The 24190-nt window shown below is 35.6% G+C and overlaps 3 protein-coding genes across 3 annotated transcripts in view; all 3 read right to left on the reverse strand.

The window, feature by feature from the left end:
• Positions 1 to 1174: 1174 nt before the first annotated feature.
• On the reverse strand, positions 1175 to 5591 carry LOC111365310 (signal recognition particle 54 kDa protein 2). Its single transcript, XM_022985756.1, has 9 exons — positions 5224 to 5591; positions 4880 to 4979; positions 4483 to 4636; positions 3509 to 3659; positions 3280 to 3428; positions 2996 to 3096; positions 2688 to 2845; positions 1926 to 2040; positions 1175 to 1587 (listed from the first exon to the last, which is right to left on the reverse strand). The coding sequence occupies exons 1-9, from the start codon at positions 5452 to 5454 to the stop codon at positions 1256 to 1258; spliced, it is 1491 nt and encodes a 496-aa protein (XP_022841524.1). The 5' UTR covers positions 5455 to 5591; the 3' UTR covers positions 1175 to 1255.
• Positions 5592 to 7581: 1990 nt separating this feature from the next.
• On the reverse strand, positions 7582 to 22234 carry LOC111365311 (chaperone protein DnaJ). The gene is made up of 11 exons (XM_022985758.1): positions 21710 to 22234; positions 15522 to 15590; positions 13525 to 13617; positions 13148 to 13269; positions 12521 to 12716; positions 11602 to 11777; positions 10666 to 10795; positions 9445 to 9605; positions 8915 to 9006; positions 8588 to 8684; positions 7582 to 7914 (listed from the first exon to the last, which is right to left on the reverse strand). Exons 1-11 carry the CDS (start codon positions 22004 to 22006, stop codon positions 7869 to 7871), a joined length of 1479 nt encoding a protein of 492 aa, XP_022841526.1. The 5' UTR covers positions 22007 to 22234; the 3' UTR covers positions 7582 to 7868.
• Positions 22235 to 22554: 320 nt separating this feature from the next.
• LOC111365312 (PTI1-like tyrosine-protein kinase At3g15890) overlaps positions 22555 to 24190 on the reverse strand; it is a 5278-nt gene continuing 3642 nt past the window's right edge. Inside the window, exons 3-4 of the mRNA XM_022985759.1 lie at positions 23614 to 23876; positions 22555 to 23370 (exon numbers count right to left, since the gene is read on the reverse strand). Coding sequence (XP_022841527.1) covers positions 22722 to 23370; positions 23614 to 23876 — 912 coding nt within the window. The 3' untranslated portion in view covers positions 22555 to 22721. The remainder of the gene's footprint in view (positions 23371 to 23613; positions 23877 to 24190) is intronic.

Here is a 24190-nt window from a genome sequence, read left to right on the forward strand (position 1 = left end):
ATTTTTTGAACTCATTTATCAGTGATAATGGTTAAATTTTGATTTTATAATTTTGTATATTATATTAAAAAATATATTTTTCCCTTTTTGTGATTTACAAATTATTTATTAGTTTTTGACAAAAATTTTGTGTATTATCTATTCAATTTATCTTAGTTAAAATTAATTTTTTCAAACAAAATAAGTATATGAAATTTATTTGGAATTACAAAGTGAATGTAAATATTGGACTAATTTCTTTAAAAAAGTTTCTAGAAGTAGCAAATTATTCATATGTTAGATATAATTTATTAAACAAAATACAATAAAATGTAGCTTGCACTAGTGCTAAGGTTGTGTTCTACTTACTTAGAGGTCAAGGTTCAAATCTTTGGTACCTACAATTTCAATGTAAAAGAGCTTTGAAATTTGGTTTAAAAATCAACCGGATCGAATCAGGCTGAACCGGCCTGAAAATTATTCAAAAACCACCTATTGGCCTGGTCAAATCCGAACTTTGACCGGACCACTTGCATCTATAAAAAATCAGCTAGCCCGGCTGGGTCAAGAGCCCGGGTCACCAATTTATCGGGCCCAGCCAATTTTAATAACTATAATGTCGACAGTGCGATTTGGTGTTGGTGTGGTGGTGGCGACGACGACGATGGAGTAGGACTAAAAGTTTGTGAACAATTATTTGAGGATTGTGATCAATATATTGGTTGATTTGTAACCAAAAATTAACCTATAACCTTAAAAAAATGTGACTGTGCCTAAATTTGAATTTATGATCAATTAATTTGATAACTTATGATCATGAAATACGTGCGACTTATAAAATTTATGATATGTAACCGATAAATAAATTATGACCTATAAAAATTTTGATATGTAGTTACGAATAAATTTACTTATAAAATTTCTGATTTATGATTTGTGACCTATAAAATTTTTTATTTTTAACCTAAAAATAATTTGTGACTAATTAATTCAATATTTCTGACAAAAATGTATAGAATTGTGACTTTAATATATTTTTCGATTAATTATTTCATAAATAAAAATTAATACTATCTAATTTTAAAATTTTAAAACGCGTTTCTTAATTTTGAAATGAGTTATAGTTAACCTCTTGAATATGAAATTTTCCCCACGGAAAATCCATCAAGAACTGACACTGCTCGAAGGCTTTCCAGAATAAAAAACTCCCAAGCACGTCCCTTGAGCAAAATCCGTTAGCATTTGTAATTATGTCAATAGATACAAACAATAGTTTCTACTTATCCCCACCTCCTCCAAACATACCCATCATATCCTTAGCAGAACCCATCTGCTTCATCAAGTTTTGTAAACCACCCGTGCCTCCAATCTGTTTCAACATCTGAGGTGGAAGGACTTTGCTCATGTGTTGTGCATTCATGTTTCTCGATAAGGCACTCATTTCTCCCTTCTTCGGAATCTTAAGTCCTTTCATCTTGCTCCAAATCTTGGCTAGCCGCTTGTACTCTTCCATCATTTCCATTACTTCCCTAACAAGTCGACCTGAACCTCTTGCTATCCTCATGATTCGCGATTCGTTCATGAGCTTTGGGTTGGAACTATCCAACTCTACAATATGACAGAAATTCAATTAGAATAAATTAATGGACATACTACTAAATTGATTTGAATAAATCTGTCTTGGAATTGGAAAATCTTAGCTAAACTTAAATGTAAGTGGGATCCAAACATGTCCACAAAAGTCACGTTTTAACCAAGTAAAAAGGTCACTTGTTTTAAAAGTTACTCATCTTACGGTCAAAATCACTAATTCCATTTTTGATTAAAAAAATAATTACTTATCCTGAAACAAACTTGTTTACTTATAAGTAAACATTTTAATCTTAACCACACATGCTTTTAATTGACAACTATTCATAATCCCAATACGACAGGGAAAAACTCACCTTCATTGGTCATTGAATCCATCATTGTCATGTATCTTTTAAGCTTTGCTTGGCTTTCCTTTTCACTGCCTTTTGGCATTAACTCAGCACTAAATCCCGGAAGCATAGAGAATACCTATAAAGAAAAGGCATCTTAGTTAGCAAATGTCACTTCAACAAAAACTAAACCACCAAGTGATAAAAGCACAAGTAGTCTGACAAGTGAAGGATCAGTGATACACGTCATTATTGAAATTTCCAATTAATACAAATAACACATCCTGTGGAAGAGAAATATGTAAAACCTTTACCATTGCCAAATAAAAACATATGGCGGTCCCATATGGAAAGAAAAGAAAAACATACATAGCCAGAAAGAAACTAAGTCCACTACGAAAATACTGTGAATTAGAAAGAGCCACATTAATCCATCAATTACCAGTTAACAATAATATTCAGTTATAATAAATTCTTTTCAAGCCATCCTTTGGTAGCAAGATCAAGCTATAACATCCAGGCACTGAATTCGAAAAGAAAAGAGAACAAGCACTTCTTGCAATCTGCAAAGGTTATCTTGTTTATTTCACTATGCAAACTGCATAGTCATGCTGAATTCCTATGATAATCAGCCAAAATCCATTAAGCGGAAAATGTGAGGAGTTCTGGATTTGGGAAGAAGTGGCGTATACTGAACGGCAATGATTCCAAAAGAATAAACTAACAACAAAAATGCAGTGCAGCACGTATTTAAAAATTAGGGAGTAACATAGGCAACTGACGGACCTGCCCAATGGGACCCATTTTAAGTATATTCTGAAATTGCTCGTACATAATTCTCAAAGTAAAATTTCCTTCTGAAAGCTTCTGGAGAAGCTCAGGCTGTTGGTCCATCGGAACAACTTCCTGAATTTTGTCCATGAACCCAGACCAGTCACCCATACCTAATAAAAATTGTAACATTAATAAAAATTGTAACATTATACATTATTACCCAGACTAAACAAAAAAAATCTATCAGCACACAGATTATTCTAGGTCGTAAAATTTACAACTGAAATAAAGTTAATGAAACAATGAAAAGGGATGCAAACCTAAAAGTCGGCTCACAAATGGTTTGACATCAAACACTTCAAACTCATCCATATGTTCTCCTGTACCAATAAATATGACTGGACTTTTTGTTGCTGCAACTCTGCAAATGATGCAGAAGAACGGGGATATCTTTTCAAAAAAGTATATCACTATAATTTGTATTCATGCACACTTGATATAAACTGGAAACATTAGATGGAATCTACATGCAATTCAAAAGCTACCATTTAAAAAATGCTTCCAAACAACTAGAGAATCTCCACATCAATGCATTGGAACTTACGCACTAAGAGCACCACCTCCCTTGGCATGACCATCCATTTTAGTAACGATCACAGCTCCAACTGCCACACTCTGCTTGAATGCTTGAGCTTGATCAAAAGCAGCTTGACCAATACTACTATCCATTACAAATATAACAAGATCTGGTTTCTGAAACATTAGAATGAAGACATTAGTAAATTTAAGTCGAAACTCAACGCTTAAGATGGGAAGGGCACACTAAAACATACTATTGCTTCAGAAACTTGGCGCATCTCTTCAAAAAGAGCTGCTTCTTGTTTGTGGCGCCCACTGGTGTCAACAATTATGAGATCACAATTTTCTTTCTTGAATGTTTCAACACCTTCCACTGCAATTCTTACAGGATCTGACTCTGTATAGCTGTCACAGAAAATATTGATTTATAAGTTGAAAGGAAAACATGACAAACAAAATGCTTTTATCAAATAGTTCAATCAAAAAATGAAGACAAGAACATCATATGCAGAATCCACTATTAGGTTTGAACCAGTAAAAATACAAAATAACAAGAGACTCCCTCAATTATAATATATAAATAAATAAGACAGTACTCGAAACCCAAGAGGTAAAAGGGCCGGAGGAAGCACTATGTATCATTTGACCAGCAAATAAAAATATATTATCCTTCCAGCAATTTGTATCCACCTCCAACCAAATAAAACTCAATAAATATTTCAAGATATACACCACTACCTTTATCTATCATTACACTACTCCTAACGTTACTGGGTAAAAGGAATCAGAAGTGAAAATATGCATTAATCAAACTTCTTTCGCTATTCATAACCATTAAAAATGGAATTCAGATAATATTTCCCTTCTAAGTTCTAAAATTAGCATAACTAACATACATAGATTCCACATTACTAATAAATAATAAATTAAGCATTCCTCGTGCTTCTATTACACATTTGTATTACAAATACAAATTTTAACATATTTTGGTTATCTAAACGTATAAATTTAACCTTTCTTTCTTTGTACAAAACTATATTGTGGCCCTGAAACTGGATCAAATGCCAAAAATCGTGACCTATGTTTCTAAAAGGAGTAACAAGAGAACTGTTGTCAACCAAGAGACAGAATACATGTCGAATTTTCAAGAACCGGTCTAGTATCAAATCAACAATATGTGAACCTTATGAAGAAACACGGCCATTAAAAGATTTGAACAGAAGTAGACCTTCCATAAAACGGAATTTTAGCTTTAGTGGCATTTTGCTTCAACTGGTCAAAAGCACCAGCTCTAAATGTATCTGCACAGACCAGAGCTGGTTTCCAGCCTTTCTTCTGATGGTAGTATGCATATTTTGTACACGTGGTTGTTTTCCCAGATCCTGTAATCAAGTACTGTAATAAGTACATCATTTTTTCTCAAAGATAACAAAAAGCTCCCAGGGTAAGAATTCACCAAGATAAGCATTTAAATTATGTCCCAGATCAATCAACCATATGCCATGCAAAACTATTTAAAAAGATAACAGACTTACCAGCTCAGATTAGATAAAATAGAACCGGCAAATTATGGCATGACATGAATTCAAAGTGACCAATATAGTCATTCAGGAATACATACATACCTTGCAAACCGACAAACATAACAACACTAGTTTTCCCTTTTTTGGGAGTGAATGAAGGCTTTCCGGGGTCCAATATTTTGCAAAGCTCGTTAAAAATAGCCTACAGAAGAGACATTTTCAGACTTCATTTTTTAATCCAGGCGCCACTCAAAAATCACAACTAGAATGTTCTCGGAAACAATTTTTTAAAAGCCAAAGCAATTTGTGTTGAATACACCTTAGCCTATTTTTTTTATTTTTTTTCTCAAATTTCAAAATTCACCTTCACTAAAAATTTTAAAAAAATAATAATAATAATTCCCTCAATCAATAGTCATTCCTCTATTTTTCAAAAATTATTTTACCTGTTGGATGATTTTTCGCTTATTGTGGCCCGCCGCTAGGTCATCGAGATTGACGATTTTCTTGATATTGGTCTGCATATCGCGGACAAGTTTGAATTGTACATCGGACTGAAGGAGAGCTCGCGTGATCTCATTGAGACAGTCGTTCAGAACCTTTTCATCAATGATCGTCGCATTGCTCATCTGCTGAAGAGCCCGCGATATACTCCCTCCTAATTGCGCGAGCACCATCTTGATTAATGTTTGTGATATCTTCTAATTGAATGGTTTGGTGAAAGATCAAGAAATTAGGGTTCAGTTTGAGGGGTTGAATTTTTGTGGAGAAGAAAGGTTTCAGATTCACCGGAGGTGGTGAAAAGGGTAAGCAAATGAAATGTGCGTGCAAGAACAAAGGAGCCTGGTTTGAGACGTGGGCTTCAGGTTTGGGTCTGGAAGACGGGCTAGGCCCATCTCACAACAGCGTTACAATAATCAATCATCTGGTGACTTGAGTGGAATATTGAGATAGGACATTTTAATATTTACTATAGAAGTTGTTATATCATCGATATTTCATCATTACTATAATAAATAACATTATTCTTAAGTCATAATTTAGTATATCGTGTGACAACTTAATTAGAGATAACTCCGCAACAAATTTTTTGGACGAAATACAAAATTTGTTATACATTAATTTTTATTTAAGTATAAGATAAATTGATCATTTTTGTTACTGGACAATCCTCTAATTAATAATCCGAGTGTTGAAAAAGTGAGAGACCACGAGATTTGCTTCCTAAACTTCAAGGACTTATAATTCTTTAGAATTTGTGGACTTGACTTTCATTTGAAGAGGAGTTTGATTTTCAAGACTTGAATTAAATTTAAATTGAAAGCTTGAGGCTGCGTTCTCTTTGGCATTTTTGGGCCATTTTCCATTTTTCATTTTTTAAAAAACAGAAAACTCGTTTGGTAAGCTATTTTCGAAAATGCATTTTTGAAAACGGGAGAAAATTTAACAAAGAAAAACCAAAACAACTTTTTTTTCGTTTTGAGTGTTTTCTGTTCAAAAGTGCCAAAATATGGAAAACAATGAAAACGCGGCATTTTCAAAAATCACTGTTCAAACAAAAGAAATCGTCGTTCTCTCTCCACTCTCTGCTACTACACCCCATTCCGGCTGCCAAATCAAGACTTTTCGACGACGAAACCACCGGAGACAACTACCATTAGCCTCGCCTCATTCCACTCTATAATTTCCAACCAACCAACAGCCACAAATCAACTGAAAGTAATAGAAAATCCAGCCCAAAAATCAAAGATTGCAGATCCCTTTTATGCCGAAATATCCACCTCCGACGACTCCCACTGTCGCGCACTACCAACAACCGATAGCCCTCGTCCAGGCGATCAATATCATGTCTTAACATCAACCAATAATGCACCAATTCGTTCTGATGTGAATCAATCAAAATCGGTAGTCGCGAACGAGATTTTTTTTTTTTTTTTTTTTTTTTTGATTCGTGTTTTTGGAGATATTGAATCAGTTTCTAGCATCAGTCAAGCATTAATCATGTCCCTACAACCATGGGTAACACTTCAATTTCATCAATTCATGCATAAATCGTCGTCGGAATAGGAGTTTTCATCTGTTCTTTTCACTATCGACTGGCCTCTTTTGAGTAGAAATTTCGGCCTGTTTGACCGGAGTTGGGGCTAGCTATTGGGTTAGATTTGTAGATGACATTGTGGGCTTGAAATTGGTGCTACGATCCAGTGGCCATGGTGGCCGAGAAGTGGTCTTTTGGAGGTGGCAGTACTGAGAGAGAGGGATAGGAAGTGGCGGTATGGGAGAGAGAGACAATGGCGTTTTCAAAATTTTGGGGGGGGGGAGAGAGAGACAATGGCGTTTTCAAAATTTTTGTAAACCAAATACGTTTTCTAGTTCTTTGTTTTGAGAAATAGTTTTTCAGAATGATAAACCGAACACATTTTTCACAATCCTAAAATAAGGCCTCAAAACAGAAAATAGAAAATGAATTCAAAACAACAAATAGAAAACAGAAACATAAAGTGAACGCCCCCTTAATCTTCTTGAAATTTCTGGTACTTGGACTTGAAAATTTTCTTTCCTTCTTCCGGACTCCGAGAATTTCTTATCTGTTTCCCGTCCATTCCCTTCAATTGCAAGACTAATAATTGAAACTATACAAAATTTCGATTACAATAACCCCTACTAAAAAGGAAACACACCCATACATTTGAGATCCTTATTTTAAGACGACGTTGAAATTAATGCAAGCTTGCTCTAGTCAAGAGAAGTCATACACAATTGAGCAACAATACATAGTTGAGATTAAATAGCACCCAACAATATTAAGAAAAAAAATAAACGTAAAATCTTATTTGATATACTGTCTAATTCAGTACACTACAGCATTTTCTAGCTAATACCATTGAGAAAATACACTTGAGCAGGTAACTCCAAATAAGAAATGCTACAATTTACAAAAGAGAACAATGTAAAAAAATCAAAGAATTCCCACCGATTTCAATTTAAATTCTCTTAACAGATTCCAGTAATGGCCATTGTAAGTCATCAAAATCAATGGCTGTGTATGGCGTGGAGAAATAGTGAGAATGCATTTTATCAGCCAATTGAATTAAAGATTGTCTTTGAACCATTTTAGAGCTCCATTTGCTACAGACCTGCAAGATCAAGGTTTTCCGTCAATGCAAAATAATACTTGCATACGTGCAGCAAAAATGGCACGAAAGTTACGATCTGTCCGGGCACAAATAACCATCTGTATAAGCAAAACAACTAAAAGGAGCAAAAAAATGCAGCTGCGGTTTTACTGGCATAAATATTATCATCAAAAAAGCCAAAATTTTCCAATGGAATAAATGTCTGCGGATATCATGCAGATATTCAACAGCAATAAAAAAAATAGGGGCTTTATTTCCTGTAAAGTTGGCATTAGCTTCATGCATCCTTTTTTGCCACTTTATTCAATCCATAGCAACATCAACTGCAACAGACAAGTAGCGGATGTCCTAATGACATGTCAACAGGCATTTGGGTCATGAAATGTGACAAATTTTATACACAGCCTATTGCAACCTTTCTCATTTATCCGGCTTTGGCACCAGCTCTGAAGAAATACGAATGTAGATGCAGAACAGATTTATTAGGGAGAAGATAAAAATTAAGCTTGACCCTCTTGACGTGCATACTTTATATTAACTAAGTGATAGCTTCAACCGTGCAATAAAATTAGAAACTATAAACTATCCTCATCAAACGAATATATCTAGTATATTTTATTACCGGAGTGGATTAGAAATTGTCAAAAAGAAAATGATGATGGGGAAAATTTACCCGGCAAAATCTTTCAGTTGCTTCCACAAATCATTTTGGACTTCCGATTCATCAGGTTTCTGTGTAATAGATCCTGTTTCACTTTCTGTAGTTTGAGCTGCAATGCAAAAATCAGATCAGACAGTAACATTAGAGAACATTGAGATATTTCACATGTATAGAAAAAAAAAAAAAATAATAATAATAATAATAATAATAATAAATAAATCTCTGGAGGAAATTAAACAAGATGACTGAAGGAATAAAGAATCCATATGAGATGCATTAAGAAAACGAGATCTGTTTTATAATTATAATTTCCTTGGATATATTAAAAGAAATGCATACCAGGTTGTTGAACCTTTGGACGAGTTTTTGTACGGTTGACTGGGGTATTTACAAGAGAAGCAAGTTCTTCAAGCAGTTCGCGTTCCTTGGTGCTGAAAATTTAAATGAGAAAAGTATGCCAAATGTAAGGAAAATATGTGAGCAGCATATCTTTTAATTATTAGAAGCAAAAAGAACAATTGGCAGCATTTCTCATGGCATAGATCTCGTAAACACTAGAAACTGCCATCACCATCACACCAAAATATTAATGAAATGACGAAGACAACTATTCAAGATTGAGGTACAACCGTACAAACAAGAAGATCGACACCCATGGGCACAATTAAACACAAGAGAGCATTTTCAATCCTCATATACACAGACATAATAACCGTGTAACCATAAAAGGCAATATTAGATGGAAAATATTGTGAGATATCAGAAAAAACTGGAACAATATGGAAACAAGTGTTTGATTTGCCAAGGAATTTAGCCACATTAGAGATGCATAATATGCAGTAGATTAAACGAGAAAGGCTGTAACTTACCTGACACGCTTTGGTATGCTAACTTTAATAGTGAACAAATGGTCACCACGTATTGACGGTCTGTTCAATTTTGGTGCACCTTTTCTTGCCAAGACAAGCACGTCTCCAGGTTGAGTACCTGGAGGAATCTGCAGTTCAGTAGTCCCTTCAACCGTCTTAACCTATTGCACACTCCAAAGAACAACAGATTGTCATTTGGAGAACACAGGTAAAAACAGAACAAATATCTGCTATGATTCCAACCAAATTTTCCCAAGAGTCGTGCTTCTTGAGCCAGAGTGCAACTTTACAAATTTAGCAACTATTTTTGCTTTAGTTAGCCGTGATAATCCTTTATTCTAACCAAATTATTTATGAAAATTTTTTACGAACTCAATTACACATTCTAATTCAACAGCATGGTGACTCCACACATTCAAAGCAAAATCAAACTTCAACCGCCATCCCATCTCTTCAATTCAAACAAATGTGGTCACTCCACTCGCTTATTTTATTTTATATGGTGCTATAGAGAGAGTTCGCAAATTTTACCCATGGTTTACACTTCGAGATTTTATGGAGCACTACTGCAAAAAAAGTAATACTTTTGCTCCAAGTCATTCACCTTTTACAAGTTAAAATAATAGCTCCCAGCAAATAAATCCCTCTAATTATCAATTTTAGTGCCTTTAAGTTTCTCAACTTTAATGAGAAGGTTGGATGGTATAGCTAGAAGACAACATAAACCATTATATTATTTTGTGATACTTAAATTTTAAAGAAACTCAAAGAAAAACGAATAAAATGTATTCTACAGGTTCCTGATGGAGATTTAATTGGAGACAGCCAAAATAAGTACATTTTTGGCGTAAATATAAAAGATAGCTTCCGATAATATTATCTTGTATTTTTATTTATTTTCTTACCATATTTGTAAGTTTTAAGTTAATAACATTATCCTTTTGCTACTGTAGCAACTTTCATTTTTGTTGGCGATTTTAAGTATAAATAGGACTGGCATTTCCAAATAATGTAGACAACTGATTAGCAATACTCAGTGAAATTGATCTATAAATGTTTCTCCTCAAAGAAGACACGTATTCAACTCTAGATCATAATCAAGACTGGCATTTCCAAATAATGTAGACAACTGATTAGCAATACTCAGAGAAATTGCTCTATAAATTTTTCTCCTCAAAGAAGACATATTCAACTCTAGATCATAATCAAGAGAAAATGCACCTTGACAATAGTCCCCAATATGGCATCCAGATAACTGATTGAAACTGTTGAAGAGAGATTTATGCCTTCTCTTTGAATTTCTGGAATCTCTTCAATATCAAGATAGACATAAAGATCTCCAGGTGGCCCCCTATTGAAGGAGAGAGGGAACCAGTAACAGAAAAACCATGCATATAGGAGTTAGCATCTTTCAGATATTACTAGTCCCTTGTGTATCAAAAAAGTATAAATAGTAGATATAAAACAAATTTCACATGATCATAATACTGGTCGTGTTTTTAACTTTTACGCAATGTTTTAGCAACTAATTTCTTCCTCAAAATATTTGAGAATAATAAAATGGAGCTTGTCACAGCCATCACACATCTTGGTAAGAAATTACAAAAAAATATTAAAAACATGATTATTGTTTGCAATCAGGTCACAAGCATTGTACAATAAAGGAAAAGGATTATGCTAAACAAAAAATGTACAGTTTATGCATGCTTCAGATATCTTCTATGACCACTGGTTCGAAAGTTGCTACTTGGACATCTTAATCAAAAGCTTGTAACATGGAAAGTACAGTAATGCCTAATTGCCTATGAAACTTGATGTTGCTTTAAGGGGTCCCAATTGATGAAGACATTCCTTCCCAAGGGGTTTTCTTTATGTTAAATGTGACCACAAACAAATGATGTGATTATGGAGAAAATTATTAAGTTAACATACATTAGACATTAAACATTATTTACAATATTTAGAACCATAATTATGCATGTACAAAAGGATAACATCATCAATGAATGAAGCACAGATTCCAATGTAGTGGATAATGTGTAATCAATTAAGGATGAGAATGCAGAGACTAGAATATGACATCCAAATCTCAATCAGGTAGCTAGATCTCAGGACCATATCAGAAGCATAAAACAGTGAAGTCAATATAATACATACCCCTTTGGTCCTGCGTCGCCCTCTCCAGCAACTCTGAGAATACTGCCCTTGCTCACTCCAGGAGGAATTTTGACTTTGATATCCTTTTTAACCCGTATCCTGCCCGCACCGGAGCATTTGCGGCAGAATTCAGATATCATTTCACCATTCCCGCCACAATTTGGACATACAGAAACCTAATAGATTCATTCCAAATATGCAATAGTACATCAAGTGAAGTCATAGACACGAATGACCAATGATGAATACGAGGGAATTAAGCCTATGTTGAAAGGAAGATGAATGATAACTTCAAGAATTTGTAGACTCCTCTATCCTTCCTTAAGAGAGCAGCAATTTTTGCTTTTCTTCAAGCAACTATAATAGGCCTGAAACGTCTATAACACAAAAATACTCACCTAATTACATTTTCTTATTCTTAAATTCCTTGTATACTATATAGAATTTCATGATCCTTGGAACAACAGAATGAATAGAAGGCAAAATAAGCTAATCTGACAGATCTAAAGCATCCGATAAGTACAGTTTATAAGTGAATAGTTACTGCAGATCATAACTAGCAACGACAGAAGTCGAAAACAAAACTTTAGATTAAATAAAAGGCATGTCACTGGTCATTGCATTATCTTCAATCATCCAGTTGAGTGATACTAGAGTATTAAACAAGCTTTTTTACATGCATGCCCATTGAACCACACTTAAAAGGAGGCACGGGATATAAATTTTGAGAACCCAGTGTAACACCATTGTTCACCTGTTATTGAAATCTGTTATCCCTTTTTTCACTTGTTTTCCATTGGATCGTCAATGGTTCATCTTTGTAAAATGAAGTAAAAGCATGCTGTCCAATACTTCTACTGGTGTCATGCAAAATCATGATCACAGAAGCAAGTAGTCAATGGAGCACTTGGAAGGATACCTGTGAAAACATGCCGAAAGGTGTTTGCTCAGTTCTCATAACTTGACCTCTACCACCACACGTTGAGCATATCCTCATTTTGGAGCCTACTTTTGCTCCAGTACCATCACAAACTTCGCACGTTTCGAGATGGGATAGCTCAAATTCTTTTTCTGTTCCAAATATAGCAGCCGAAAATTCCAGTGTCATGTCATAGCTGAAATATGTTTTCAAAAGTTAGTCCTCTCTGATAGGTCTCACTAGAGCTGAAAAAAAAAAATTCATCATTACGCATAAAAGTAACAAAACATGTTTGTGAAAACATCTTCAAAGTTGCTAGTATATTTAAAAGTTCTATATAGGCCATCTTCGCAACAATCCGGCACTCCTGTTCAAACACATGACTAAAACTTTTGAACTAGACTGGAGAGTCTGACCATTGTAATCATTTCATAAGGAGCTATGTGTTCAATTTCAGTAATTTATTGGGATCGTGATTATTTTCTGCACTATCTGGAAAGTTCAGAAAATGAATAGTGTGTAACTATTGGCCTGTCCATCCGTAGCACTTTTCATTCCATCTTCACCATATAGATTATATAGAACTCTCATTTTGTCATTTATAACAATTCAGTCAGTCGGACTCACCGCAAATCTTCACCTTTGGTAACTGTACTACGGCGAGGCATTCCAAATCCACTTCCATCCATTCCAGGGAATCCACCCATACTAGGGCCAAAAAATGCCTCAAATAGATCAAAAGGATTTGTCTGTAACAGAAAAGCAATACATATATGGGTAGTTAAAATAGCAGAAAATGCTAATAGTTTTTTTTTTCAATGTTGCCAATGACGTCCAGTCACATGTTGAGAAAAGATGAAGTATGTTTACTGATCAGACAAAAAGTTATCTTCTTCATTAATTTCAAAGCCTACTACATGCATACATAACTAGCACAGGTTTTTCAGTAATTTGTGTGGACCGTGATTCTTTTCTGCACTCTCTGGAAGTTCAGAAATGAATACCGTGTAGCTACCAGCTTGTCCACCCACGGCACTTTTCATTCCATCTTCACCATATCGATCATATAAAGCCCTTTTTTTGTCATCTGATAGTACCTGACAATAATACACTTCAGGATTCACTCAATACATAAATAAGCACAACACCAGAGTTCACAAGGACTCAACAAAGATACTGCAGCTTTTTCATCTTTAAACATTATAGTAGTTGACGGAATATTTTCATGAATCTTAGTCTGAATCTATTGACGAGGAATAGAGATTAACCAAAACTGTGCATTAGATTCAGATTCTTAGATTATATAGCATCATAAAGAACGAAACCCATGCAATAAAGGCCTCGAGGAGATCAATGCAATGAATAATCACAAAATTGAGCACCCAGAAAACACAAATCAGACTGAAGGAGAATACAAAGGTGAAAAATACAAATGCACCAGTGCCCCAAGAAGATATCCTTACCGAAAATAATCATGAACACAGAAACCAAAATAATCCAAAGAGAAATATCAAAAGAATATGCATATAGGAAGGATGATTCGAATAATGTACAGTCATTTATATTGGAGAACTTGGATCCTGAGGTGCTTAAACCCTGGCATGAGAACTGGAAATGGGTATTTGTCCATGCCTCTGAATTTTGGATACATGAACTCGGCAAAATAGTAGTATCTTTCAAACTTTTCTCTTTTTTTTTTTTTTCTGAATTTTGGATACATGAACTCGGCAAAATAGTAGTATCTTTCAAACTTTTCTCTTTTTTTTTCTACTGTAAAATGAAGTTTAATATGATCAAAACGATATGCACATATCACTATGAAACAGCTATAAAACATATTAGACATCGTTGATATACTTCCTAAATTTGTAATCACGTGCTGTTGTCCAAGTTTCAACAGTCCAAAATGAGTGTATCAAGAATTAAAGACGTGGAGCAACAAAGATTGTATATACATCACCCTCGACTGCTAAAATATCTACTGTAAAATGAAGTTTAATATGATCAAAACGATATGCACATATCACTATGAAACAGCTATAAAACATATTAGACATCGTTGATATACTTCCTAAATTTGTAATCATTGCAAAATGTTGGACAAGTGTCCCGTGCTGTTGTCCAAGTGTCAACAGTCCAAAATGAGTGTATCAAGAATTAAAGACGTGGAGCAACAAAGATTGTATATACATCACCCTCGACTGCTAAAATATAATCAATGGAAATATACTAAATGTAAAATTTCAAGTTGCACAGAAATAATTGTTGCAGAAATGACAATGGTCACTATGAAACAACACAGCTGCTCTGAATAACACCTTAACCCAACAAAAATTGAACCCACTTCCATCAGAGGTAAGTCCTTCATCTAACCATTTTCTAGCTAACAGGAGCAGTAAATTATGGTAGTAATTTGTCAAGGAAGATAACTTGGAATGTCTTTTGAATGGAAAGAGCTAGGAAAAGCTTTCTGAATTCGAAGCTTTGCAAGTATGTTGTCATTTTCAGGATTGAATTAGAATTTGACTTCAACAGTGAAGTGGAGTTGCAAATGGGATAGATTTCATGCATTTGAACTTTAGACTTGCTGAACTTAGTACCACTCCAGAGCATGCCAAGATGAAACAAGTACAGAAAATTTTAGAACTTACATGCGAATTGAATACTTTTACTGGGAATATTGTGATTGTAATTCAACAAATTTACACAATTTTTCTAGATAACAGTTTCCTTTCCATATAACACTGCAGCCGTCCCATGTATATGGTCTAATAACATAAATTCATGAATTCTAAATAAAAAAAGGTTGGCCGTTATAGCAGGTCAAAAAGATAAAAAGGAGAAAAAATATAGCCGTCAAATTCATTCCTATCACTGAAGTTATGAAATTGTTCAATGACTTCTAGTCCCATATGCAGAATAATATTTTCATGATAAATTTGTATTAAAAAACGAATAATCAAAAGGATCAGATGCTAGAACTGTTGGTTTCCATCCTTACCTCGTAAGCAGCACTAATCTCTTTAAATTTTTCAGTTGCGCCAGGTTCCTTGTTGACATCAGGATGGTACTAAAGATCAAGATGAAAAAGAAGATGTCAAAACTCATAAGGAAAAAGCAGTGGATCATAATTAGTAGTACTATATATAAAGAAAATTGGTTAGCTGAATACAGTAAAATTAGTTTCAAATCCATGACATCATCATAACAGGTAAGAAGAAACAGAAATGTGATGCAATTGATTACTACAATTTCTAAATCAAAATCTTCAATACAGTGTCCAAACCCTGAATGCAAAGTTGAAGCAAGGGTTCCTCATCAATCCTTCGAAAGAGGTCCACAAAACATAGATAATAAAAAGTTCAATCCCTTGCAAGCTGGTGATTTGGATATGAGTGTAACAGTGGGGCGAGCAGCTCATGCAAGCTGGCTCGCAAGCCGAGCGAGCTACCTCGCTCGCGGGCTCGTTGGCTCATGTGCGAGCCTGCTTGCCAAATATAGAGAAATATGCAACTTTTGTTAAAAATAAAATAAAAGAAAAAATATGATTAGCCCGTGAAGGGCAAGCTGAAGGGGCCAAGCTGAGCCAAGCCGGACTTTTGTTGAGCAGCTTGGCTCGCCCCATTTAACACCTCTAGATTTGGGCAAGTCCAATGACTCAGGAACATAGGGAGAAGATAAAGGCTCTCCTACAAATTGCAGGAAGTTTCCTGGTTTCAACAGAAATATGATCTTTCAAGTTGTTGAAATGACGAAAAACTTGTAACTCCCTTCTTCCTACAGACAACCCTTGAACCAATGATGTGACTAGTGCAAGTATCTCGGGAATCCATGTACCAGAATTACAAGAACAAGTTTCAATTATACCTCCATTTTGAAGCACCTACATCTAATGACACTTTAAAGCCAATACATCAACCTAAAACTCTTTTTGTCACTGTACACCAGAAACATTTCATCACCCGTTCATGTCAACCTCTTTTCCTTTACGGGTGATGTTATCCTCTTCCTATAATTGGACCTGCTTTCTTCGTTAAAAAAATAATAATAAAAATTTAAAAAAATAAAAATGAAAGTAAAAATAAAGAGAAAAGAAAAAATCCTCAGTTTTCCCCTTTGCAGATGGGAATTAAAAGTGATGGCCCCTAATCCTTTGATCCTTCCCCCTAGTGAATTCTTCTCAACCCCGCAAATGAGAAAACTGTGGCATGAATTAGTTTTTTCTCTAAGAGAGGTGATGATTTCCAAATCCTTCATGTGTGATAAACTATTGCTGTTTTGGGGAAAATAACTTATTCCATACCTTGATTCTAAACGGGTTACATATATATAGATACATACGGAGGATATTTCTCATTAGGAAAAATCCTGGATTTATGCACCTACCATATATTCATCTATTATATAAGTAAAGACCCCTAAATTGATGCATAAAATCTCATAACACTCCCCCTCAAACTGGAGCATAGATATCAATCATGTCCAACTTGTTACAAATATAATTTACTCGATTCTCAGCTAAGGCCTTAGTGAACACATCATTTAATTGATCTCCTGTCCTGACATGCTTAGTTGAAATCAATCCTTGTTGTAGCTTTTCACAAACAAAATGATAGTCTGCCTCTATATGCTTTGTTTTCTCATGAAATACTGAATTAGTGACAATATGAATGGTTGCTTGATTGTCACACCAAAAGTTCATAGAGTGGGACTTATCAATGCCAATCTCTCCAAGTAAGTGATGTAGCCACATAAGTTCACAAGTCACCTGAGCTATAGCCTGATATTCAAATTCTGCACTTGATCGATCTACAACATTTTGTTTCTTACTTTTCGAAGAAACTAGATCACCCCCCAACAAAAACACAATACCCTATGGTAGAGCACCTATCCACAGGAGAACCTGCCTAGTCAGCATCTGAGAAACCCTCAACTCTACAATGACCATGGTCTTTATAAAGAATCCCATGTCCTGGAGCTCCTTTAAGATATTTTAATATATAAGTTACAGCATCCCAATGTGAAGTTCTAGGAGATGACATAAACTGACTAATAGCATTTACGGAAAAGGCATTATCTGAACGAGTAATTGTGAGATAGTTCAACTTTCCCACTACCCTCCTGTACTTTTCAACATCAACAAACACATCTCCATCTTCTGCTCTGAGTTTCACATTTGGTATCATAGGGGCATCACTAGGTTTTGCTTCAGCTAATCCTGTCTCATCTAGTAGGTCTAGAACATATTTCCTTTGAGATAGAAAGGTTCCTTTACCACTTCAAAAAATCTCTATCCTCAAAAAATATTTCAAAGGACCTAACTCCTTTGTCTGAAATCTTGTGCCTAAGAAAGCCTTCAACATACTTATGTCACTGCTATCACTACCAGTAATCACAATATCATCCACATATACCACTAACAAAATACATCCAACTGTTTAAAGAATACTAAGTGATCATATACACTTCTTAGCAAGCCAAATTCTGTCACAACCTCACTAAATCTTCCAAACTAAGCACAGCGTGCTTGTTTCAGACCATACAATGACTTTTGCAGTTTTCATACCTTCCCTGACTCCCCCTGAGCAACAATCTCGGGTGGTTGCTCCATGTAAACTTTTTCGAGCAAATCACCATGGATGAATGTATTTTTAACATCCAATTGGTGAAGCGGCCAATGATAGGTAGCAGCAAGAGAAATAAATAGCCTGACAGAGGCTAGCTTAACAACAGGAGAGAAAGTCTCAGAGTAGTTCACACCATAAGTTTGAGCATACCCCTTAGCAACCAAACGAGCTTTCAATCGAGCAACAAAACAAAAGAAAATATAGGATAAGTACATGATCGTATACATTTTCGGAGAGCAATGGGAAGATCAAGAGTATAATCAGGAGGGGACGACAAATCTTGAGGCGAAGCAGCAGGTAGAGGCTATGGTTAGTAGCAGGTGTCACCGGAGATTGCTGCACATGACAAGTGTAAACACTTCGAATAGGAGGACGAGAAGATACTGGTACCACAAGTGGAGTTATAGTGTAAGTAAGGAAATCATCCTCAGACTCAATAGAAGATGAAGCAAAAGACACAATAGTACTAGAGAAACGTGTGGACTCGAAAAATGTTACATCAGCAAACACTAAGTATCGTCCTAAAGAAGAAAAAAATCGATAACTTTTTTGATGTCAAGAATAGCCCAAAAATATACACTTAAGGGATCTAGGATCAAGCTTGGAGACATGAGGTCTCATATCTTGGACAAAGCAAGTACATCCAAATATTCTAGGAACAAGAGAGAATAAAGTATAAGAGGGAAGCAGAATGGAATAAGGGATCTTACCATCTAAGACAGAGGAAGGCATGCGATCGATTAAATAACATGCAGTAGAGACTGCATCTACCCAAAATTATTTTGAGACTTTCATATGAAAAAGAAGAGGTCGTGCAACTTCCAATAAATGACGATTCTTTCTTTCCGCTACACCATTTTGTTGCGGAGTAACGATATATGAAGATTAATGAAGAATGCCATTTTGGGAAAGAAAGGAAGTAAATGTGGAGGAGAAAGATTCCTTAGCATTATCACCGTAAAAAATATGGATAGATTTATCAAATTGAGTTTTAATCTCAACACAGAAGGCACAAAAAATTGAGAATAGTTCAAAACGATTTTTTATAAGATATAACCAAGTAACTCGAAAATAATCATCCAAAAAGGTAACAAAATAACGAAAATCTGTCTTAGATAAAATTGGACAAGGACCCCAAATATAATAATGTATTAAATAAGAAGGGGACGCAACTCGTTTATTTATTCTATGGAAATATGGCACCCGATGGCATTTTGCTAACTGACACGACTCACAATTTAATTGAGACACCTGACTAAAACTAGGGCATAATTTCTTCAAAACCCGAAGAGAACGATGACCGAAACGACAATGGAGCTGCAGAAGAGAAGAAGTACTAGTGCATGCAATCGACCTTGGCACTAGTGTAGAAGAGTCTAGCACATACAAGTCATTGAGCTGCCCTCTACCAATACTCTGCTTCGTCTTAAGATCCTGAAAAACGCAGTGGGTAGGAAAGAAAATAACACCAATTAAGGGATTTATTAATTTGACTCACAGATAAAAGATTGAAAGGAAACTGAGATAAACATAAGACAGAAGACAATGGTAGAGAGTTTGTTAGATGTGCAGTGCCGCATCCGACTACAGAAGTTGTAGAGCCATTAACTAAAGTGACACATGGTAATTTAGAAGAAGACTGAAATGATGAAAGTATACCTATATTCCCAGTCATGTGATCTGTGGCACAAGAGTCAATGATCCAATTGTAGGAAGAGGTAGACGAACATGCTACAGAATTACTTGTGTTGGCTAAAGTGGAAGTCGAAGCAGAAGGTGGAACAAGCTGTTGAGGAGCAAAAATTTGTGTAAGGCGAGCATATTCATCGACTAGAATAGTAATTTGATGCTGAGATGGAAGTGTAGGAAGTGTAGGTAACAGCCCATCCTGAGTGGCAACATTGGAAATTTTTTTCACAGGAGTTTGACTCGTGTACTTCGCTAATTTGCCATTCAATTTCCAACAATTCCTTTTCACAGGTCTTCACTCTCCACGGTAATAACAACCACGAGGTCTTATTTGATTCACCATTTTCTTATCACGTTCAGCCATGCTTAACAGACAACCGAAAAGAGTACAAAAGGAAGTAGTTCAAAATAAAACTCCAAAACAAAATAATAATATAGGTCCAACAATATTGCAAGCTCAATCACAATACAGCCCAAACAAAATAACCAATCCAACCAAAATGAAAGATAAAACTAACTCACTTAGAGCCCAAAGGAATAGCCCAAACCAATGGAGATTCACTGCCAAAGACCTTACTCACCCAAAATGCCCAAATCAATCACGGCCCAAACCAATCACAGCCCAAACACTTATCACTTACCAAAGACCCAAGACACCAAACATCATGGTCACTTACCAGAGACCCCAAAAAAAAATCACGGTGAGTTCACCTCAACAGATCAGTCGCCACCTATACGCCAAACTCATCGACGATGCAAAATGCCGGCACCAAGCACAGATTCGACAATACCCAAGGGAGCAGACAGCTGCCTAAATTTGTAGGCTTCGACCCGAGATCGACAACTCACATACAGTCGATAACTGCACTATCACAGACGGTCACATTCCCTCCGACATCACCACCTAAGTGGTCCAACAAGAATTCGACACTACCACATGGAATTGGCGTCACCGCCAAAGTGGTCCAACAAAAATTCGACACTACCGCACAGAATTGCAAAGACCCGCACAGCACAAAGTCGAGAATTCCGTCAATAAAAAAGGTATGGCTCTGAAACCATGTTGTTTTGGGGAGAATAACTTATTCCATACCTTGATTCTAAACAGGTTATATATACACACACACACACACACGTACGGAGGATATTTCTCATTAGGAAAAATCTTGGATTTATGCACCTACCATATATTTGTCTATTATATAAATAACGACCCCTAAATTGATGCATAAAATCTCATAACAACTATAATGCAATATTATGCTCTTTTCAAGAACTCTACCTATGTATCTTCATCTACGCTACCACCCGAATGGATCTCATACTTTCAACTATGTAATAACAAGCTTAAAAAAAAAAAAAAAAAAAAAAAAGTGCTTTGAAAAGTCATCAACTACCATTAACCAACCAATAAACAGTCCATAAAAAATCGCACTTAACACCATTGGTCGTTAGTCAGTTTTCAAGATCCCAGTTAATGTCTTCTTAAAAAATCATTTGCAGACAATGGCTGACAAATTATATGATGCCAAAGTCTGATTGTGGGACTCTAACAATATAAGCATTACCTCTTCCACGTCTGCAAAATAATACAAAATTACAGTGTCGATGTTATAATACACAAAACAAAATTTGTACTAGTAGCATTCGAAAATAAACAAGAATTCCAATACTTTCAATCATCTGCACAAATCACAGTATTTCAGTTTAGAGCATCATACTTCAATCAGCTGAAAAGAATAATAACCTTTTAAGACCCATCAAATATTTTCAGATGAAACAATCACTTAAACGCAGAAAGAGTAAAGTGCCAAAGCTCAAAGAAATTAGAAAAGTAGAAAAGAAACCCAAAATGCCAAGCGGGGTTTAGTACCTGTCGAGCCAACCTTCTATAAGCAGACTTAATTTCCTTACTATCGGCAGACTTTGGAACGCCGAGAGTGGAGTAATAATCAGCTGCGGCCACGACCACGCTCCCAAACCTCCTTGCGGATATTTTCTTATTGAATTGAGAAGCAGAAGACAAAGAATCTGGTGGAAACTTCTTGAAACGGGACCCGCCAGCGAAGAAACAGGAAGATGAAGATGAAAACGGAGGAACTGAATTGCTCCGGGTTTTGGAAATGAAGAAGAGTGACGTGGTGGTTGCAGTGGCGGTGGCTGTATTCATTTTGGAAGTGTCTGTGTTTGGTAAAGTGTTGTGGAATTCTTACAGTAAATGGTTTTGATTTTGAACCGTACGTGTTTGTTAAGTGTTCTAAGAGAAATCGGAGAAATGTTTGATTTTGCTCATTGTGCTAGCAACGTCTAATACGAGAGGGATTGTGGTGGCGTGGGGGTTGGGCGGTGAAACTGGAAGGAAGTTAGGTGTGGCGAGGGGTAATGAGGGAAGCCAAAAATTGTGGTTATTATACAGTCCAGATCACGTTTTAGATACTATTATAATAATAAATCATTTTTTCTCCCCGCTATAAGATAAAAATATAAATATTACTTGCTAAGGTGATTTTATTTTTTTTGCTTTTTTTCCTTTTCTTTGAAGCCCAAAATCAATGTTCTCATTTAACTATAAAAATCGTCAAAACAAAAAGATTATCAAAGTTTCACAATCCATCTCGACTAAAAAAAGTTCCATTATACAACTCTTTGCAATACCTACTTCAAAAGATATGGAGCGGTCCAACTCAAAAAAATCAAAAAATCTTAGAATAGACGTCATGAGAAAGAACAAACTGAATTTACATTAACATCCAAGAAAACACACCCAAAATTCAAATAATTTTTACACCTTAGTAAGAATCCACATCCCCTGACATTCAATAACGTAAGTTCATTTTCAAAATAAAACCATGAAGGAAACACAATCATTTTTCTAGCCCACCGTATTAATGTCCAGTGGTTAGAACTTCAACATTTTCAATTTCTTGTTTCGGTTCCTTTTCGTCTGAGATAGTATCTGAGTTTTCCTCTAAAACCGGACTGCTTTTGAACATTTCCGGACTGCTTTTGAACATTTCGTGCATTTCCAGAGCTGCAAACTTCTCTCTGTCTCCTTTTAGAAGTTCAATCACTTCAAGCATTGTTGGTCGCTTCTCGGGTTGATTATGACTACATACGAGTCCTACAAGGACAACCCTTTTCAACTCTTCTTCCACATACTTCCCAGTGAGCCTCAAATCCACAAGTTCGTTGAATTTTCCCTCGCGTGCCAGAGGTAGGGCCCAATCCGTGATTGATCGTTTTATTCTCAAACTGAGCTTCTCTAGGGGTTTCTTTCCACTAGCAAGCTCAAGCAAAAGAATGCCAAAGCTGTAAACATCGCAGCTTTCTGATGCCTTTCCTAACATTGCATATTCCGGGGCAAGATAGCCAAGAGTACCCTTAACTCTGGTGGTTACATGTGTTGCACCTTCGGGTATGAACTTTGCAAATCCAAAATCAGCAACTTGAGCTTGAAAATCTCCATCTAGCAATACGTTGCTAGCTTTAATATCTCGGTGTATAATGTGGGGTGTTGCGTAGTTATGTAAATAGCTGGAATAGAAGAGTTATTAATTCAATGGACGGAGGAGTATGAAAGAAAATGTAGTTAGATTCGAGTATGTTTGGCTAAGCATAAAAAAGTATAATTTACTTTTAAATCACATGTTTCCAAAAATGTTTGGATAAGTTACTTATTTTCAATATTATCAATATAAAAATTATTCATTTTGAAACTTGCTTATTTACTTATAAGTAAACTTTTAGAGCTTAGCCAAACATGCTCTCGGTACTTACGCAATGCCCTCGGCAGCCCCAACAGCAATGTTCATCCGCCGGTTCCAGTCAAGATGGCATTCAGCAGAATGTGGCCCATGAAGATGAGACAGTAAGCTCAGATTAATCATGTAATCATAGACAATAAGACGTTCTTGCCCTTCAGCACAGTAACCACGTAAAGTAAGCAAATTCTTGTGCCGTACTCGAGCAAGAATCTCGACTTCAACAGAAAATTCCATCTCTGCTTTGTCACTCCAGGACTTTAACCTTTTCACAGCAATCTGCAAAAGTATGTGTGAGAAGAAATATGGCGTGATAGCATCTGTAACAAAGAAGAGTGAAATTTGATCAACTAGCATCAGCAATTGATCAAAAGAAAGGAAACATAAACAACATATGCTCAACATGTTGATGAAGATCTTAGATAACTAAATACCAATAAACAATAAATCCCAGTTTGGTTTCGCTATAAGTCAAATTTTTAGTAGATTTTGGTGATGAAGTGTGCATTAAACACTGGCAGATTTTATTTTATTTTATTTTTAATTTTATTTATTTTTTTTTTTTTTGAGTTTTTTTTGGGGGGGGGGGGGGA

Source organism: Olea europaea, chromosome 17 (genome assembly GCF_002742605.1).
Source record: "Olea europaea var. sylvestris chromosome 17, O_europaea_v1, whole genome shotgun sequence".
Lineage (NCBI taxonomy): Eukaryota > Viridiplantae > Streptophyta > Magnoliopsida > Lamiales > Oleaceae > Olea > Olea europaea.

Coding starts and splice junctions, on each gene's coding strand:
- LOC111365310 (XM_022985756.1), bottom strand. CDS start 5,454: ATGGTGCTCGCGCAATTAGGAGGGAGTATATCGCGGGCTCTTCAGCAG. Junction 4,980..5,223: donor AGCGAAAAATCATCCAACAG/GTAAAATAATTT, acceptor TCTCTTCTGTAG/GCTATTTTTAACGAGCTTTG. Junction 4,637..4,879: donor TATGTTTGTCGGTTTGCAAG/GTATGTATGTAT, acceptor ACTTGATTACAG/GATCTGGGAAAACAACCACG.
- LOC111365311 (XM_022985758.1), bottom strand. CDS start 22,006: ATGAATACAGCCACCGCCACTGCAACCACCACGTCACTCTTCTTCATT. Junction 13,270..13,524: donor GACAAGCTGGTAGCTACACG/GTATTCATTTCT, acceptor TTTCTGTTACAG/ACAAATCCTTTTGATCTATT. Junction 9,606..10,665: donor TATTGGGGACTATTGTCAAG/GTGCATTTTCTC, acceptor AGTGTGCAATAG/GTTAAGACGGTTGAAGGGAC.